This window comes from Columba livia, chromosome 1 (genome assembly GCF_036013475.1).
Source record: "Columba livia isolate bColLiv1 breed racing homer chromosome 1, bColLiv1.pat.W.v2, whole genome shotgun sequence".
Classification (NCBI taxonomy): domain Eukaryota; kingdom Metazoa; phylum Chordata; class Aves; order Columbiformes; family Columbidae; genus Columba; species Columba livia.
The window spans coordinates 17,664,641-17,685,336 of record NC_088602.1 but is presented as its reverse complement, the minus strand read 5'-3'; the positions used below and the strand labels follow the sequence as shown (position 1 = coordinate 17,685,336).

The 20,696-nt window shown below is 42.2% G+C and overlaps 1 protein-coding gene across 3 annotated transcripts; it reads left to right on the top strand.

Annotated features, from left to right (window-relative positions):
* Positions 1-1,381: 1,381 nt before the first annotated feature.
* MSANTD4 (Myb/SANT DNA binding domain containing 4 with coiled-coils) lies at positions 1,382-12,396 on the top strand. 3 transcript variants are annotated; one of them, XM_065048590.1, is made up of 4 exons: positions 1,477-1,652; positions 2,288-2,351; positions 8,249-8,878; positions 10,464-12,396. In XM_065048590.1, exons 3-4 carry the CDS (start codon positions 8,417-8,419, stop codon positions 11,037-11,039), a joined length of 1,038 nt encoding a protein of 345 aa, XP_064904662.1. In that variant the 5' UTR covers positions 1,477-1,652; positions 2,288-2,351; positions 8,249-8,416; the 3' UTR covers positions 11,040-12,396. The 3 variants fall into 3 exon arrangements, with proteins under 3 accessions (XP_005501531.1, XP_064904662.1, XP_021141984.1); XM_005501474.3 differs by lacking the exon at positions 2,288-2,351 and having other exon boundaries at positions 1,382-1,652; XM_021286309.2 differs by lacking the exon at positions 1,477-1,652 and having other exon boundaries at positions 1,659-2,351.
* Positions 12,397-20,696: the final 8,300 nt, after the last annotated feature.

Below are 20,696 nucleotides of genomic sequence, written 5' to 3'. Positions count from 1 at the left end.
TATGTGCACAGCTACCCTAGGAAATCATATGCTTCCTAGTTGAACTTATTCTAATGGACACTAATCATATTTAATGTTTTTGTGCTTCATAATAGAAGGATACTCAATGAGGTATAATTAGCACTAATTTTTGCAGACTGGCAGACATTCAGACTATTAATGTCTTTCATTCTCGTATAATTTTTGTACCTACTCGCACCCAAATCTAGTTTGAACTGACTTGCAAGACCTTTAGGCCACACTTGTATCTTATTTTTAGGCACTGTCAAAATACTGGTAATAACATATATTGAAGCCTAGTTCATACCTAGGCCTTAGTAAGAAATATCCCCGTGTCATAGATTGCCAGGAATGTGGCACAGTCTTGTTGCCCTACTCCTTACTATTTTGCTTTTCAAATTTTTACTATATTTAGTATGCAGTGGCCAAGTACGGCAACAACACTATCATTACCTGTAAGTAAGCTGATAAATTCATAGCCTTTCCACATTTAGTTTCTATAAATATTTCAGGAAGTTCACTGCCACAATTATTAACTGAAACTGGAATATACAATTTCAAAGGAGATTTGTAGTTGCATCACCACAATTATGATCACTAGAAGCCACATTAATCAAATAACCTATCCATCCAGTGAAAACACTTAAGTCCAAATACTGAATACAGCCCAGAATTTGGATTTGAAAGGATTAAGTAATTAATAAAGATGCAAAATAACACATGCATGCATCGGGTTGGACAGAACAGAGGCTGCAAACTTCAGAAAAAAAATCTGACTTATCTACCTGCAAGTAGCGCCTTACAAAGCGCCTGTACAAAGGTTACGTTACCAAGGCAACAGGGTGTCATACAAAGAGCAAGTGCCAGACGCTTCATGTGTGGCTGAGGAGACAAAGAGCCCAAGAACAGAAAGCTCCACAAGAGTGTTTTGCATGTACACCACTTATATTACTGACATGGTGGCTTACATAAGCAGCACTAACAAAAAGATAATTATTCTTTTATTGCAGTATCTCCACGAATGTTATTTCACTGTTAGTAAAATGCTATTTCACTATAAAGGCCACCGCATGACCGCGACCCATCAGGCCCCGCAGCCAGGTCAGCTCTCAGGGGCAAACCCGCCCCCTCGGCCTGGGGCTCCGGCCGCAGGGCGCACGGCGGGGAGGAGCCCCAAGAGGCCAAGCTTCCCCCACACCTTACAGACCGCCCGCCGTCAGCCACCACCTTCGGGCGGCCCATCGCACCGCCCCCCAGACAAAGCGGGCGGGCCGGGCGGCGCCAAGACCACCCCGTCTGACTCCTCCATAACCCGACAATATCCCCGCCGCCGGAAGCTCATTGAGGGGAGAGGCGGGCCCTGAAAGGCACTAGCCAATTATCGACAGATATCGGAAAGACAAGCAGCGGGTGTAGCCAATCCTGTCTGGGGCTGCGTACAACCGGTGGCGGCCCCGCTGAGAGGGAGGGTGCAGCGCTCAAAGCTTATGTAGGGGACTCCGGCCCGCCTGGCGCGTCAGGGCGGGACGGAGAAGTGGCGGACGTAGGCTACCAATAGGCGTGCGGGAAGAACTGATAGGCATGCAGCTCGCCCAATGGGAGGGCGCTGGCTGTTAAAGGGCCGGCGACCCAGAGGGGAGAGTTGGGCGCAGGTGAGTAGTTCGCGCGGCTCCCCGGGGATCCGAGCGGGCGGGGAGCGGGACCGGCCCTGTCCGCGGTGGGGCTGATGCAGCCGCCTCCCCTGTGGGATTGCTCCACGCGCGGGGTGCGGGCAGCCCCCGGCCCCTTTGTAGGGGAAGCGCGGTGGGGCTTCGCCGCCCTCGGCCCCTGCGGGCAGTGAGGCGGTTGTCCGCCGTCCTCCTCGGGAGCCCCGCAGGTCCGCCCTGCGCCTCCTCATCCTCCTCGGAGGAAAGGCGCAGGGTCCCGCTGCCCGGTCACTTCCCGGGGTGGCCTTGGCCTACGGCGTGGGCGGGGGCCGCGGGCCCACCCGCTCCGTGGGGTCAGGTCGGGGGGACCCCCGCAGCCACGCTCTGGGCGCTGCCGCCCTGGCGGAGCAGGCCCGGCGGGGCTCGGGGTCGCCAGCCGGGGCAGCCACCCGTGCCCCGGCCTTCCTTTGTTGCCTTCGCCGCAGGGCGTCGTGCGGCTCCTGGCGGGACCCGGCCGGCCCCGCCTCCCCGCTGCCCGGCGGCGCGGAGCGGAGCGGGGCGCTGTGCCCCCTCCAGCCCTGCAGGGTGCGCGCCTGCTCGGGGGGCAGGTTTTCTCCCGTTCACGGCCATTGCTGTTGCAGGGGAACTTTCTACTGATGAATCTGTGGATTCAACAGCTGAATCTGCCGCTGCTTTCCATCCTCGGTACTGCCCCTCTGTTTCCTTGAATTATCCTTTTAGGTGTCGTTAGTTCCCTTTAGTGCTCGCCTTTTCAAACCACGAGCTTCTTGTAGAACGCCTGACAGTTTGGTGATGTCTTCAAGTAGCACCCAGATCCTTCTGTACTAAAGCCTCTCTTGATACCAAAGTATGAGTTGTTCCAAGCCAAGGTGGCCATCCATTCCAAATCACATATGAAGTTTTCCAGAGACCTCTGGGCTCTAGTACCATGCAAAGATCAGACTCTCAAATTTTCTTTAAAAAAGGTAGCAGGTCCTCCCAATTTAAAGTGTTTTGTGTTTTTGTTTGTTTTTTTCCTTAAATTGTAAGCTCTGAAAGTTAAAAAAAAAAAAAAGGAAAAGGCAAGTCATAAAGACATCATGGTCTAAAAAGTCATAATTTTTCTAGAGGATAGTTCATGTTTGATGCTAGCAACAGTCCTTGAGCCCTGGGGAATGCATGTTTGTGGGTTATTTTGCTTACTGATTTAGTGTTTTTGTTGTGTGTGTTCATTTGGGGTTTGTTTGTTTGTTTGTTTTTTTGTTGGTCCAGCAGAGATACAGTAAGGTGTGAGCAAAAGAGACACAAAGATACAGAGGCAGAACGGTGGATGCCTCTTGCTAATTACATCGAAGTTATTCAGTGTGTGTGTGTGTGTTCAGCTTTGTTTTGTAATACTTGTTTCATTTCAGTCTTAACAAATAGCTTATGTTTCTTTAGTCCAATGACGAGGACCTTCTTGACTGTAAGTTGCTTGTGGCCTGACAGGGCTGCATCAGACCCATAGCTCCGTGTTGTTCTCTTTCCTGGAAGACCCTTGAAATCTTTCTGTTATCGTGTGATCAGAATTGCTTCTTTTTTTCTACCCAGCACTTTGTGTTTCTGCCCAAACTGTGAAAATGTGCGTTTTGCATTTGCAGCTAGCACCATGCTGGGAGGTGGGTGCACGGCTGGTCACATAATGGGCTGTTTACATCCTGTGTTATTTCCCAGGGATTTTTCTGTCACCGGACAAGACTGTAGCTATTCCTTACTAGGTAACTGATGTTATGGAAATGCTTTTGGTCATATAGTTGAGAAGAAATTTTTAAAATTCATTTTCTTGCAGTTGCTTCTCTTACTTTCATAGTGGTGGAAGTGGTTTGACCTGACCAAAACAATTTTTTTCACCTCTGCTCTTATCTCCATGTACTTGTTATGAGTGAACTGCCCATCTTCCCAATTGGAGAACTCAGAAAATATTATTTACTTTGGAATTGTCTGCTAAAGACACTAAAATGTAGAGCAGTTACAGTTCTGATTTTGGCAAAAATGCAATGACTGTGTCCTTTTTTTTTTTTTTTTTCCCAAATATATGCATTTCATGTTTTAGACTTATTATCAAAGCAAAACTTAAACATAATCCATGTCCTCTTTCTGTAAATCATGCTTTTCAAAATGATGATTTTTTTTTTTCTGGAACTATTTAAAATGTGTACAAATCCTAGCATATTACTATTCCTGTCCCTTATATGCTTTGAGCATGTAACAGTTCATTTTTCTGCATTAAAGAGTAATGTCCTGGAGACCATCTAGCAATGTCAGAAAACGGAATATTCCAAACGTCGGCTTTAGTTAGATAATAATGCTTTTTAGTTAATATATCAGAAAGGTAAACACTGCCCCAATAGACTTGATCTGACTCTGGGAGTCAATATAACCTTAAGTCAATTCATCAACACCGATTTATATTAATAAGAAAGGAATCGTCTTTAATGAGGCAATATGCTTTCCAAAAGGAAAGAGTTATAAAAGGTAAGATGTCCTTACCAGTTGGAAGTTAGTAGTCATGGGGTTTAAAATAGGTAGGCTTTGCTGCTGTTTGACTGGGAAATTCAGGGGCTTGTATCAGACATGTTCTAGAAGAAAAAAAAATAAGTCTAAAAGAAAACTTTAATAAAGGAATTGGATACCAGTAGTTTCCAAGTTAGTATTATAATTCTTAAAGATTATGTGCTTGGTTTATGGCATAAAATCTGAAACCAAGATCAGGCACTTCACAGAGAGTGGCTGGAGCCATCAGATGGGTGATGCACAACACCTGCACAAGGAGCAGTGAGACCGACCACAGGATAACCTGGGAGTTGTGTGTTTTAACTCTTTGCCTTCTCTGGAGCCAAGGTGGAAGCTTGGCTGGCTGTGTCTTCCTCATTTGTGTAGAATTATATTTAGAAAATAACATTGTTGAAAATTTGATTTGAAAGCTTTGTGTGTGTGTGTGTTTTCCTTTGATTGTGCCCACTTTATCCTGCTGTGGTAGCAGTGAGAGATCTAGGGAGGGACAGGGTAAATAAAGATACCATGTGGGTCTCTAAAATCCTGTGGTTCCCTGTTATTGGGGAATGACCAGAACCTTGTTCATCCCAGCTGGGGCTGAGTCCAAGGACTTAGCCAGTGTATATCTTGAGCTGAAAATGACTGTGACTCAGCAGAAGTCTGATGTTTAGGTATCTTAAGAGACAATTTAGTATATACTAGTATTTTCAAGAGTTTGATGTATCCAACTGGCAAGTACTTTGGAAAGTCTGACCCACTTTTCCAGTTAAAGTACTTGAATGTTCACTTAAGTACATGCTTAAAATCAAACGTGAATTTTTACTAGTTTCAGTAGAAAGAAGTGTGGCCTTATAAACGGAGGTTCAGTGTCTTGGTAGTGACAAGTAAGAATTACTATGATTCTTGTGAAACTGATATTGCATGTAAGAACTCTATGTAGTTCTTTTTACCCGGAAGACCAGCTCAAAATGGATACCTCTGAATCTTTCACACACACACTTTACACCCTGAAAACAGGTAAGTGCAAACATGTTTCTAAAGCCAGCATAAAGATATGAACGTTTGGTCGTTCCGCAATAAACAGGAATCCTGGCTTTATCTGTGTATCTATCAGTCCAGAATAACTGCCTTATTAGTAGTGAATTTTCTAAAAGCGCTCTTAATTTGTTCTGTGTCTGGGTAACTTTTCTAAAGAGTTTACCTGCCCGGTGACTTTTTAAAAGTTAGAAAAAAAACAAAACACGCACATGCAAAAAACACCAAAAAAAAAAACAAAACAACACACCAACATGCAAAAAACACCACTTGTACAAGGTAAACTTAGAATTTGATAATTTGATACATAGGTCAAGAGATTTAGTTGCCATAATAATAGAAAAGCAATAATGCTGTAATTCACATTTGAAAAGCACAGCAAATACCAAATCAATTGATTTACTGCCAGGCAAGTAAACATGATGCTGCGTCCTTGAAAGCACGAGTATCTTTTTGTCATAAACTTATAACAATGAAGGTTAAGGGAGATGCTTAAAGATCAGACAAAAGGTCTCAGAAAAAGTTTATGTAATTGTAGCAGTTATAACTGCAGCATTTTTTTGAGTACTGGTCACATCAGGGTGTCCATTAAAACAGTATGTGTTATATATATATAATTTTTTTTTTTTATGATCCCCTTTTCTTAACCAATTAGTATTTTATTTTCAGAAGGGCAGGAAGTTTCATGCATCTTAAACAGGAATGTGCAGCTTCTAGCTGGAGTCCGGAGAATCAGAATGCTGGATAACCACATGGGAGGACACTAGAGTGGTCCATGCTAATGCAAGCTCGTGCTTTATGCAGTTAATTTCTTCTTGTGACATGGTTTTGCATATTTGCTAACTAGTAACCATCAGAAATAAATGGATTCAAAGTGAGGGTGATATTTTAATGAGAAGTAATAAACCTAAGTAGTTTCCTAAATGCAATATTTTGAAAAAATATTTGATTCCAGCATGCTTATGTTTTGATTATGAAAGAATGTTGTGTGATATCAAACATGGCTAATCTATTACGTGCATTGTCCCCCAAACTGAGAGTTTTTGTGTAATGTTCTGATGTGTATGTTTTAACCAAGTTCAGGAGAAAAAAATACTTAATAATTTAAGAATCCTGTATAGCTGGGGGAGAGTTACTTAAGGATTAAGTCCATTATTCAGTAGCAACCAAATATATAATCTGCAAGCTATTTGCATCAGGTGGACAAGAAGTCTATACTAGATTAATAGTGAATAAACATAACAGCTTGAAACTGTAAGTACTGTGTAGTGAATCACTGGCTTCCTTGGTTTAAAGCCTTTTAAACCCAGTTTTATCTGGGATAGAGTTTTTTTTCCTAGCAGCTGGTACAGTGCAGCATTTTGCATTTAAAATGAGAATAATGTTGATAATACACTGACGTTTTAGTTTTTGCTGAGCAGTGCTTACTCTAAGTCATCTTTTCATACTACCCTGCCAGTGAGGAGGCTGGGGGTGCACAAGAAGCTGGGAGGGGACACAACTGGGAGAGCTGACACAAACTGGCCAAAGGGATATTTCAGACCATAGGATGTCATGGTGAACAAAAACCTGGGGGCAGCAGCTGCTTCTTGGGCGCCGGCTGGGCATAAGTCGGTGGGTGGTGAGCGATTGCATTGTGCAGCACTTGTTTTGGTATATTCTTTTATCATTATTATTATTGTTTTCCCTTTTCTGTCTTATTAAACTATCTTTACCTCAACCCACAAGATTTACCTTTTTCCTGATTCTCCTATCCTGCTGTGAGGGGAGTGAGAGAATGACTGTGTGGTGTTTAGCTGCCTGCCGGGTTAAACCATAACTCTACCTGGAGTGGTAGGTAGCGTGGAACAGAAGAAAGTCCAAAAAAAAAAAATCCTAAGTTGAAGCAAACAGTCTGACCAAGAACCATTTTTCATTTTCAGTCTCTGCCTTCAGTTTTGGTTTTGTGTGTTCGTGTGTGTGTTCGTTTGTGTGTTCGTTTTGAGGATGCTTGAAATATAAGCCCTTCTCCAAAAATAAGCCCTAGTTACAGTTCATAAAAAACAGCAATTTAAATAGTGTCCAGGCAGCTATAAATGTAGAAAAGTAAGCATCTTTTGGACTAAAAATTAATAGAAGACCCTGTCGTATTTTTGGGAAAGCAGGTTATGATCTATGATATATTCATCACTGCATTAATAGTCCCCTGTTTCTCCCACTCAGACTTTCCACTTTCTGCGCAGAGCTGCGCACAGTCTGTCAGGTGTGTTATGGGGTTTAGCATTCTCTTCAGCATTGGGCACAGGACCAGCTATTGCTGAAGGTAGAAGACTGAATGAACTTTCAACCTGCTGTCACATCTGACACGAGGTGTTTTGCAGTGTGAGAAGGATAGAGGAGGGCTTTACCATGGGCATGTAGTGACTTACTCGTAAATGTAGCTGCTGTTAAAACATCTCTAATGCATGACATTTGTTCAAAATAGTTATGTTCTGACATTCAGCAGAATTGCTCCAGTTCTTTTTTTGTGATAAAGCTAAGTAAGAACGGCCTCTAAAACTTCAGCTTTTCATATTAATCTACATTTTTTTTATTAATAGAAATGGTGTCTCGTTGAAAATATGTCTCCGAAATTTCAGTCCCCTAAACGTTTCATGTGTTTGAAGTAATTATGTACAATTCTAGCTTTTTTTGGAAATAATTCAGCATTCAAACTGGAATTTTTATGTCATATTTCAGCCTTAAGCAAATCCCAACTGGCAAAACTCTAGTAAGAGTTGAAAGCGAATACCTGTATTTTTATAATGGAAATATCAACTCAACCTTAACGGTTTGTGACATGGGTATATTAATGGAATTATAATTCATATGAGATTAGATAAGGTGTCTATAGCTACTTTATATTCAGAGTTTAACAAAATTGTTTTCTTCTATTGAATGAACAATCAGTTCAAAATATGCGTTTCTTAAATGTTGACTTAGGGTTCAAGTTCGTTAAATGAAATGACACTGTATGCATTGGAGATTTATCTTGTTTGCTCTTTTTCTCTTAGGAAGCCTGACAAATAGGAAAATACTACAAAGTGAAGAGAAAATTCACTTCACAAGAACTGAGCTCTGCTTTCATAGGCTTTAAAATTTTACTTGTATTAGTAACTGATAAGTGTCAGATCATCTCTGTAGTCTCCTGTGGTGAAATTATTAGGTTAAAGCTGGAAAAAATGAAACAATTAAAAAGAAAAAGAAAAAGCAATTTTAGCGTTCAGGAAACTCAAACTCTCCTTAAGGAAATCAGAAAAAGGAGGGAAGTACTCTTTTCAAAGCAACTTAATACAACAATTAATGAGATGAAACGGAAAGCTTGGGAGGAAATAGCAGAGTGTGTAAATGCTGTAGGTGAAGGAGAGCAAAGAACAGGGACAGAAGTGAAAAGGCGATACCTTGACTGGAGAGCACTCATGAAGAGAAAACGTCTGAATGCAAACATCAAAGTAGTAGGTGCTGGGTTTCACCTTCCTTCATCCAATTTAGATGACTCTCTCAATGAAGACATGGATGAGAAAATGGGATTTGCAATTGAATCTAGTTTTGAATGGCAAAATATCACTGACTTCAGAGAAGCTGGTGGATCCTTAACAGAAATCAAAGTAGAAGAGGAAGAGGAGGATCCGCAGAATTTTGAAGTGAGTGACTGATGTACATTAGCTGTGTGCAATATGGCCTTCATTTCATTTCAGCGTAAGGCTTTTTGCTGTGTTTCTTCATAGCATCTGTTTCTGTTTTTTCTGAATGTGTGAATTAAAGAAACTGTAGAAAAAAATGTGTTTCAGAGATATGTTATTCAAATGTAGAAACTTGAAATTATGTGTATGGTCTAGGATGTTGATTATTAAATTGATGTCCTTCAACTTTGAGAATGTATTTGCATATATATTTTTCCATTTGTATGTGCCATATGTAGAATGAAAATACACTGTTGAAGGAAACTGGTTATTTTAATACTTGGGCTGTCTGGATAGATGAACAGAGAAAAGAAATGCACAAATGAAAGTGTATGTTACCTGCAGGTACAGAAAGAAATAGGATACTGTTTGCATTTCTTAAAATGAATCTACAGGAGATAAAAATATTTCTTGAATAAGTCAATCAGCCATTTGTCTCTGTGAGAAATTTAGTGTGATTTTGTCAAGCAGTGGTGGATCCGGTAGACAGGTTGTTACTCTGTCTAGTACCGTGACTGTCTTGGGGTAGGCAGCCTGCTGGAGAGAAGTAGAATGTTTGAACAGTTTTGTTGTACCTGTACAAATACATATATTTTCAAAAAAGGGCACACTAAAATTTTTTGTTTGGGTGGGTTTTTTTTGAGGGGGCAGGGGAAACTACTCCTGTCTTAGCTCAGTTGGGATGTGTGCTGGGAAAAAAATGGAATAAGCTGTTAAATGGTAGCGAGACGACTGTCTGACAACTGCTGAAGAACAAACAGTGTCTGCCTTGTTCTAATGCTAGAAGAATGGCAGTAGCTCTCGTGTTAAGATTTTTCTGAACCCATATGTTCCTCATTTTGCCTTTCTTTTGCAGCATACTTAGTGGGAGACAATTATTCCTTAAGTACTATGAATTTGTAGCACATAAGGGTTATAATTCTGCATGAGGTGTTAAAGTCCGCCAAGAGCAATGGCCCTAACCACCTACTGCATCATAAATAGTTTTACAGCAAATGTGATAATACAAAATTGGTTAAACAGGTCCTGTTTGTTGACCCACTTAGTACAGTTTGAAAGGTTAGGATAATGTGAAAAATGTCTGTGTTTTTGAGAAATGGAATCCTCAAGTTAGTGAAGGCTGGGTTAGCTTACATACCACGTAGCCTATGGATCCAGCTGGTCTGATAAATGGTCACAACAAATTCCTAGTGGCTTACATAAATGTCACTCAGCTATATGAAGAGTCAGAACAACATATGCCTTTTTAGATCCTGCTGCACCTACTGTGCAATATTTTCTTGCATGTCTGCTGATAAGCTGATTTTTCTGTTTTTCATTACCAGATATTAACTTGCAGATAAGGTATGTTTCTCTGTATGTGTAAGGCTAAAAAACAGTCTTTTAATCTAACATGGTTGTTTCACAGCATGTGAGTTAAACAGTTCTGTGTAGCTTTTAAGATGAAAAAAACCAATATGTTATTTTCAGTCAAGTTGTGTGTGAGAAATTTATTCTGGCATGAAGTCTGGAATGTAATTCTTGTCTATCACATTCTTCTCTGTAGTTTCCTATAGAGGAAGAAGAAGAAATATTGTCATCGGTTTTGCCAGAGTCGAAAAAAGAAAATGACCTGCCAGACTTCCCACACATTGAAGAGTTTGGAAATCTAAGCTCTGCTCAAGCTAGGCTAGCCTATGAAGATTCTCACTTGCTTGTAAATCTGGAGAAGCAGAAGGTGGAACTGGAGAAGCAGCGACTAGACATTGAAGCTGAAAGGTTGCAAGTGGAGAAGGAGCGCCTGCAAATTGAAAAAGAGCGTCTGCGGCATGTTGACTTGGAGCGTGAGAGACTTCAGATTGAGAAGGAGCGACTTCAGATTGAATGGGAGAAGCTCAGACTAGAGACTCTGCATGCTGAAAAACCTGCCCTGGAAAATGATCTCACCCAAACAGAAAAACCCATCATGCAGCCTCTGGATCTAGAAACTGAAAAGTTAAAACTCGAAAAAGAACGTTTGCAGTTAGAGAAAGAGCGGCTGCAGTTCCTGAAGTTTGAGTCAGAGAAGCTGCAGATTGAGAAGGAACGCTTGCAAGTGGAGAAGGAGCGACTTCGAATTCAGAGAGAGGGTCACTTGCAGTGAACTTCTCAAGGGTCAACGTTAGTATTTTGATGTTTGTAAAATAGAGGTAGTTCTTTTCTTGACACTGAAACTGTCCTAGAGGTTTAACATTCATCTGTTTGGAGTTGAATGTTGATGTTAAACTAAAAAAGAAAAAAAAAATGGTGCTGAATATGTCAGTGTGCCTACATACATGAGCTTATGTGTGAAATTGCTTTTCAGTGTATCAGAAAGAAGTGTTATGTTCTCTTGTCCTCAGTATTGTGTTGTATTAGTTTGGTGTCCTCTCATAGTCATATTGAGAAGAATCAAGGCTGAACCTTGTGTAATTTTTTCACTGTACTAACAGTAAGGAAGGATCACAATAAATTAATGTACGTTGTGAGGGCATGGTGCTGACAGTAGCCCACACAGTAAATAAGTTAGAACACAATAATGCAGAGACATGATGCAATTGATTCATTTAACTTAATCTCCTCGTTTTGTTTTTTTTTCCACCTCACCAATTGGAAAAAGAGTTCAAGAATTATCTAAAAGTTAAAGTACAAGTTAAGTTTACAGCTGTTACGTTTACTGTTGTTCCAGAGCTTGAACTGAATGGGAGTGCAGAAAAACAGTATTCTATCTTTTGCATGAAGTGTTCATGCTACATAAAGTTACACATCAATCATACCTACTATAAGCTGGACTGCTGGTTGCACCAGGCCATTAATAATGCTGTATGGAATATAGCACTTGTCATAGTATAGCATAGGGACTTACTGATTGATCAGGTGTGCTGTCCCATGAATCTCTGACCTCCTGAAGTAATTTGCTAGTCCTGGCTTGTTCCTTGAAAGACAGTAGCTGGCGATGAGAGTCTTGGTCGTGGAGTTGTAGAGTGTAAGCAGCAACTAAGGAGCACGGGGCTGAGCACTAACACTCGTGATGTTGGTTCTGTGTGGCCAGCACTGAGGTCATGTCCAAGAGGCAGCCAGAAGATACTTCAGTGGCTGACACCGTGTAGTGTGTTTTAATTAGACAAACAGAAATGGTCAGTGCTGAGGGCTGTCAGTATATTTCATAAGCAATGTATTTATTTAAAATAATTAAAAAACCCAAGCTATTATTTCATATGTTTCAATCCCAACTGAGCCAGACTTCACATTTCTCATCTTTCTGCAAGTAACTATCTTTTGTTGACTCCATTTGAAATTTACAACTACGAAAATACTAAATCTGAATATATGTTGAGTGACTTACATGGATTCCTGTGCAAGTAAATATATTTATACCACTACAGGATTACTTTTATTCTGCAAAGAAAATGTTATTTTTTTATTACTGAAACAAGTGTGCTTCTACAGTGGAAATAAATTTGACTAGTACAATCCAAAAATACCCTTGAGACTGTTTCTTCACAGAGAAACAGGGCTACACATGAAGAGGAAGCTGGATACTCAACACTGTAGTACCCCAAAGTTTCTTGTATCTGTATTTTCAGTGTAGTAAATCAGAGAGGTGAGGCACTCAGAACAGGACTTAAACCAAACAGCACTTACTCGACAAAAACAAAGGAGACGCAAACCAGCTGGATAGAAATGTCCAAGGGGTAAGTGTAGCTGAGATTCTATTTCCTGGATGTGATGGGTTGACCCTGGCTGGACACCAAGTGCCCACCAAGCTGCTCTGTCACTCCCTTCCTCAGCTGAACAGGGGAGAAAAATACAACGAAAGTCTTGGGGGTCGAGATAAGGACAGGGAGAGATCACTCGCAATTACTGTCCCGGGCAAAACAGACTCAGCTCAGGGAAATTTAATTTACTACCAGTCAGAGCAAGATAATGAGAAATAAAACCAAGTCTTAGAACACCTTCCCCCCACCCTTCTCTTCTTCCTGGGCTGACCTTTGCTCCTGATTTTTCTTCCTCTTCCCCCTGAGTGGCACGAGAATGGGGAATGGGGTTTGTGTTCTGCTCATCGCACGTTTCTGCTGCTGCTTCCTCCTCAGGGGGACGATGACTCACACTCTTTCCCTGCTCCAGCGTGGGGTCCCTCCCATGGGAGACAGTCCTCCATGAACTTCTCCAACGTGGGTCTTTTCCATGGGCTGCAGTTCTTCATGAACTGCTCCAGCCTGGGTCCTTTTCAAGAACTGTAGTCCTTCAGGCACCCACCTGCTCTGGTATGAGGCCTTCCCTGGGCTGCAGGTGGAGATCTGCTCCAACACAGACCTCCATGGGCTGCAGGAGTCAGGCAGCCTCATCATGGTCTGCACCACAGGCTGCAGGGGAATCTCTGCTCTGGCATCTGGAGCACCTCCTGCCCTCCTCCTTCAGTGACCTGGGTGTCTGCAGAGTCTTTTCTCTCACATATTGTCACTCCTCTCTTCCAGCTGTTGCTGTGCAGCAGCTTTTTTTCCACTTCTCAAGTATGTTATCCCAGAGGTGCTACCATCATTGCTAATGGGCTTGGCCTTGGCCAGCGGTGGGTCTGCCTTGGAGCCGGCTGGCATTGGTGCCATCACACACAGGGGAAGGTTCTAGCAGCTTCTCAGAGAAGCCATCCCTGTAGCTCACTACTACCAAACCTAGTGTTAGGTTAGCAGTTGGACTCGATGATCTTAAAGATCTTTTCCAACCTAAATGATTCTATGATTCCAGTGAGATAACCTGGATTTCGTGGTCACTCCTGAGATGACCAACTTTATAGATAAGTATTCTGACTGCCAAACAGGGTGAGCAGGACAAAGGGCAACATAGCCAGCCGTGCAAGAGGTAGTGACCAGAAGGACCAATCCAGGATGGGTCTTGTCCATAAGAAGTGCTTGGCTGGGAAGGAGAAGGTGTGGTGTCTGGCTTCTGTTTCAACAGGCAGTTATACTGCTGCTTGAGACCAGCGCCCATATCTTCATATTTTACTCCAGCTGAATGACTTAACCATCAAGAAAAAGGTTTGTATTTTACATTGGACATCTTGGGAATTATGGGCCAAGAGCATTCAAGGTTTTGGGGAAAAAATAAATAGACAAATCTGAACCATTTCTGAATTCAGAATAATTTCAGAAATGTGAACACTTCTCCAAATGTGAATAGATCAGTATGCGAGCAATTATTTCTTCTAACAACTATTCAGCCTCCTAGGGAAATGATGCATCTTTTGGTTGTACAAAACCTTTTGGAAAATACTGAAAGATGAAATTAAATATCGTCATAAATCATTGAAAATACAGCTTCAACATAAAATTTAGAGAAAATTACAGTGTTTGATACATCAAATTTATAGCTTGCTTATTTCATACCAAAATTGCAGTCATTTTGTGCTAATTTGAATTTAAATGTCATATTTTTAAATACTAATCTGCAATTTCTTAAAACCTAATTGCTTGATTTACCAACCTGGGATCCTGACCACAAAGCCAAAGGGCAAGATTTAGACCATATAAATGTCTCTGAAGTCAGGACATACACATGAGCTCAGCTCCTCTGTCAGAGAAGGAGACATTTTGCACTCCTGCTTAAAAGAAGGTACTGTGATTGTAAGTAATGAGCAGCATTTCCAGATTGGGAAGAGCTTTAAGACAAGAGAGAAACCACATGAATACAGAGGAAGAGGCAAGTATTTGGGGAAGAAAAAAGAGAGCTGAAGGTGGGTGAAGGCGGTGATAGATTAAACAGAGTACTGGAAATAGCCCCAGTGGTCATTGCAAACTGCTTTATTGAGATTATATCTGATTTGCTGATGTCAGATCTCATGGACCCCCATGGAAATGTGTGATGGGGGAGGTGCGGGGTGAAGCACAGGCTGAGGGGCAGCAGGCAGCTTCATGGATGCCGTGCAAGGGACAGGCTCACACACCCTGTGCATGCTGGGTGGTTACCTGTGCTGAACAGGGAACGTCCACCAGGACCTTCATAAATGCCATGAAGCCCACTAGTCCATTAATGTGTTTCTAGCCAGTAATTTTAGGGTCAGAAGGCCAAGTAATGAAGGTAAAATAAAGGTGACTTCAGAGAGTTTCTTGCTGTCTGTTACTAATGATGGCTCCCACCAACTTATGCCTGGCTATACTAATGAAGAGAAGCAGAGTGCATCCAGGTGTTCTCATAACACAGTTTCGAGACAGACTGGCTAATGCTTAACAGTGTCCTAACAACAGCCAGAGAAGGCTGTAGGATAAGGTGGTAAATGTGTTCCCCAAGAGCAGCCCAGGATGAACAGCAGCCATGATCCCAACAGGACACACCTGAGTAAGCATGATGGGATTCAAAGGCAACTTTGTTTCTTTGAGTAAAGGATCCTGCTTTGTTTCTGGGCCAATTTGAGCAACTTTCACTGTGCTTAAAGAGACGCTGCAAACAATGCATACACAGGGTATAAAATATTTATTTATTAAGACAAACAAGAGATGGTTAGGATTTAATAAAGCTCTCAGACTAAGCATTAGTATCCTCATTACCACAAAGCATCTGTGCTAGCCAGGCAGGCATCAGCCTTGAGAGGAGAGGCTCTCCAGCATAGCTCTTTGATGGTGCTGAGTTGCCATCTTCTGAGGGTTGTTTATTTTTCTTTTTCTTTTTTTTTACTCTGAGGTTTCTTAGTCTTTCCATGTTGGTAGATTTTTTCCCCTTAAATCTTCAAAGTACTACTGACAGCTGTCTCAGCAATCCCACTTCAATCTGTAGAGACCTTATCTTGCTTATATCTTCTCTATGAACTTTCTGAGCTTTTTCTCACAACTTCGCAATTTTCCCATCAGTGTGAGCCAAGGTTAGGCAGCTGGGCTGTGCCCTGGATTAAAGATGTGGCTGGGAGGCAACACTTTTACCTGGCAAACTGGATGCATTCAATGATGGTCCAGGAGGTCTTACATAGTGGTGGGACTAGTCAGACCAACCTGCACTGAGTGAAGAAGTCCTCCAGCACCCACCTGTGGAGTTAGGAGCTGTGTGACTGGGTGGTGCTGTTCTGGATGTTACTTCTGTTGCTCTCTTCAGGATATAGCAAGACTGAGCAGAAAAAGAGGCAAAGCCATTATCACTCTCCTCATGTTGCTTCGGGTGTTGGAAAAAGCTTCTCTGTTGTTGGCAGCTCTGAAATAGCATGACAGGCACAAGAAGGAGTGAAAAGTAAGTCTTGGGTTTCTGTGAACTTTCCCATGTAGAGCACAGAGCTCTGGATGACATCAGGCTCTTTGCCAGCTGCCCGATGGTAAAAGTTGCCCAAAATACTGCTGCTACACCAGGTATTTGGATAATCCAGGGCTGGATATTGTATGTATGCATCATCTTAAAATAGACAATAATCTGTCAGGTACCCTTTCAAAATGTGGCTGAATAATGTTCATATTTTTCCCCTCCCCAAAAACAGAAGTTTCTAAATCTGTCAGATAATATCTTCCTTGCAAGTGGGAACAGAAGCTGATAACTCACATTTCTTTGCCTTTTCATAGAACTTGGAGGCAGTTGCCACAAAAGAGCATCAGTGACATCACCTGCCTCTCCAGCTCACACGCCCCCAGGTGCCCCCTCAGAAAGGCACGGGGTGCTCCAAGGAGATGGAGCCAGATCCGGGGCTGATATTTTACAGACACGAAAATATCCTCAAAAGTCCTACTCCATGTCAATCAGGAGCCTTGGTAGAAGCGATAGGTGGGAGAAGAGGGAGGAGGAAAGACTGTTTTTTCTCTGTTGTTGCTGAAATCTGTTAGTGAATTTAAGACAGAGGGTGTCAGGAAACACCACCAAATGTAATAGTGTGCACTTTTACTTTCTTTTTTTTTTTTTTTTTTATCCTCCTCCTTCTCCTTCTCCTTCTCCTTCTCCTTCTCCTTCTCCTTCTCCTTCTCCTTCTCCTTCTCCTTCTCCTTCTCCTTCTCCTTCTCCTTCTCCTTCTCCTTCTTCTTCTGGAGGAGACAGTGTACTAGTTTGGCCCAGGGCTTGGGCGTTTTGCAATGGAAGCCCTGATCCTGCTCGGCATTGTACATGTGGCACAGGGAGTCCTGCCGAGGTGTCAGTTCAGCTGCACCCCAGGCAGCTTCTGGCCTCTGAAAAGATCCAGTAGCTCTTTCACAGCTCAGCATTTCCCTCCTAGGTTTCTACCATCTCCTGTGTTTGTGAACCCCATGAACTTCAAGGGTGGAAAGTCTGTCACTCCAAGGCCATGAGCAGTCACACAGCCTGGAACAGGCAAAAAGATGATCAGTTCTGGGACAGGTTGTCAATAACACAGTGTGCTGCAAATTTTTGCCTATGATTTTCAAAGACCATCTCATGCTACGGGCTGTGATCTTGCACTCCACATTCCACACAGCTTTTCCATCACTTGTGTTAGTACACAGTCTAAATGTTGGGCTATTTATGGCACTATTCCTTCCCAGAGGCTAAAAATGATGCACGAGCAGGCCCTCCTGTGGCATGTCTATGCCAGGGGGGTTTTCCAGCACCATGGCCACCTTGCCTGTTGAGCGGGAAGCTGTACAAGCTGCTGCCCCGGCTGTGACCACGCACCCACAGAGCTCCTGCTGGCAGCAGTTGGCAGAAGGGGCTCAGTGGACACCGGGCTCTGACACGGGAAAGGCTGGAGCTGCTCGCTGTAGATGTGTATTTGTTTTCATGAATGTCTGAGTTGGCATCAGGCTGTCAGCTTGTGAAGAGCTATATTATGCCATAACCATGTTATCCAGAAACCAGAGCAAGAACTGGTGGCCTTTGAAGTAGTCCAAAGTGCTAAGGAGGCAAGTAGCTACATATGAACAAATAAACTTGATTTTAAAAGGTAGCAGAGTGAGCAGCACCATCTATGGCCTCTGACAAATCTGGATTTTACCAGAAGTCTAAATCCCTGCATCGTTCAGGCACTGCTGAAGTTTGCAGCTAACAGAAAGATAAAGTATAAGCGGGACAGATTCCTACATATGTTAGTGGGTTTGTTTTGCATCAATGACTCAGGATGTTTGTGGCTGGTGAGCTGGTGTCAGGACTACAGAAATATTTTAATCCAGACTAAAAAAAAAAAAAAAAAAAGACAAGATTACATTTTAAAGTAAATGCTCAACTTTTTTTGTTTCTGCACATAATCCTTTTAAACCTGACCTACTTTAGAGGACACTTCCATCCTCTTCTTTTACAGTTTATTAAGAATACCATTGTTATTTTCTGTTACAGTTTTACTGTTTTTAATTTCACTGCTTCCCACTATCAGTAGTTTTATTCTACACATTAGCAGACTGTGGAATACCTTGCCTTGTTACTTCTGTATTTTCTAATTGCAACACTCCATCATTAGTCAACTGGTTCGTGATGTAGAAGGCAAAGTTTCTACTTCATTTCATGCTATATAATACAATGCTTCTGGTTCAGTAATTACATTGTGCCAGACTTGTGATCAATCCTGAGATAGCCCCCTCTTGATGGATAGCCCCATCATGGAGTGTATAAGAATTGAAGCAAGAAGCAAATTTTTAATTTTGCTCCTCTGTCAATTTAGCTACTTGAACACTGCTTTTCAGACCAATATTTATCTCACTGAGATAAGAAGAGATTACAGAAATGAAAACTTAAAAGAGAGAACTGAAGTTTGAGAAGCATTTTGTAAAGTTTTGGGTTGCAAAGCAGGAAAGATATAAATTAGCCGTTCTTCCACAGAGAGCTATTGTGTATTACTCTGTTAATGGAGTGCAAATCTTTTAGTCACCTCTTTAATGTACTGGAGAAAACCATTACCTGCTTCTCATAACTATTCCAAGGATTATGTAAAATGAGATGATGACCTTACTTATCACTACTGCTTGGTAGTAGGCCTGTGGAAAAAAAAAAAATTCCAAACATTTTCTTCTCAATCATAGGAGTGCTAATGAGTCAGACGATTTTCTGGAGTGGCAGCCAATTTTCCATAATATAGGATATGGGAATTGCAAGTATGGGGTCCAAGAGTGCAATGTGGGTCGCAAGGACAGTCAGAACAGCCATGTTAAGTGAGTAGAGTGGAGAGAGAGATAACCTTTATGGATGAATGACATTCTGGTGCCCTGAGGTTACAGCAGAAGACAGTCTGATCTGGATGGGGTGGGTTTACATTTCCCTCAGAAGCACTTGCTGGGAGCCAATTTCAGGGACAGAATTTCTGGCCAGACAGACTATTGCTCAGGTTCAATAAAGCAACATTTATGTTCTTGCATATCTTTATGGAATTGCATGATTTAATGGCAAAAACTATAGGTGAAATATTCCAATTTCTATAATAAAATTATCTTGTTTCCATTGTTCTTTGACACAGAGCTACACCTCAGGCTTTTCCATCTTACTTCCTATTTGTCATCCTTTTATTATCTCATCCTTCCTCCAAGGACTAGCATTGAGAACCCACCAGTCAGAAACAACAGACTTAAAAATGCTTCAGAAACTGTGAGCTCTGGTAGCCTGGAGGGAGTTGGGTCATTTTACCGAAACAAGGTGAGGCAGCTGTGTCCACAAAATGTGTCCAGGTCATTTTGTATCCAAAACATTGGAAAAGGCCTGAGGTTCAGCATTCAATCATAGAGCTGAGTAGAAGTTCAAGGGAGAGGGCAACAGGAGGACTAGACTAGTAAGGCGAGTAGTCCAGACTCTGCTGTGAACAATGGGTAGAAAAAAGAGCAGAAAGCAGTTAACTAAGACACTTAGACAAGTTGAGAGAAAGGAAAATGGGCAAACGGAGCTGCAGACGAGAGCATCGCAGGTGGGCAGAGGCTGGCTGCCTGGCCCCACTGCCTCCTCCTCCTCAAGAAGCAACAATACAGCATCGCTTCAGGTTTTCCACTAAAGCAGCACCTCTTAGCATCCCCAACACGGTGGATGAGTAAGATCAACATGTGAGGCCAACTGTAATGATGAAAGACCAACAACAGAAAAGCAACAGATCAGGAATCGGAGAACACTGGTGGAGTCAATAAGTGAATACCAGGGATACAGATGAAGGACAAAAATAACAGTGGTTACAGAATTTGTAGCATCTTGCCTCTCTTCTTGACTCTCCAGGACCAATATGCTTTTCTATCTATTCGGGTATTGGACTGACCTTTAAATTGACATCACTACTGTGTTATATGCATGTTATTAGCACAGAGGTATTTTAGTTAAAAGACTCCAGGTTGTTTACAAGCACAGCAAACTGCCTCACCCAAGAGGACTCAGGATAAATGCTGTGAAGACAGATCAATTGATCTGTCACTCCATTTCTGTTATGTATCTTTTTACACTATTGCATCAAAATAGCAGTCAAGAAAGTAAGAGCACAGCAGAAAAATTGGAATAATGAATATACAAAAGTGAATGGTTAATTTTCCCAGACCTGGGTTCAGATAAGCTGAATGAGAACAACATTTTAGCCCATTGACACCTTGAGCACTTGCAGAGCTGAGGGCCATTTGGTGATCCCTCCCTGAGGAACATGGCAAGGATTTCTGTGGAGGACCTGAGATCCCAGGAGGTGAAGGTGGGTTGGTGGCCATGGCAGCACTGAGACCTGGAGAGGCTGAGGGTCCTTAACCCTGGGATCCCAGGGGCCGGTCTATGTCAACCTGAGCAGCATTGGGAGGAGAGAGCGGATCAGCCTCCTCCTGAGCTGTGACTGCCCACTTACAACTGCCCAAATCTTTACAGAATTGCACAAAAGACAGGATGGAAGAAATACAGAGACAGAAGGTATTATTCTTTCACG

Bases quoted from the DNA above. Each gene is read 5' to 3' on its own strand.
- MSANTD4 (XM_005501474.3), top strand. From the start codon at position 8,417: ATGAAACAATTAAAAAGAAAAAGAAAAAGCAATTTTAGCGTTCAGGAA. The intron at 8,879-10,463 runs GTGAGTGACTGA...TCTTCTCTGTAG, and splicing joins AGGATCCGCAGAATTTTGAA to TTTCCTATAGAGGAAGAAGA.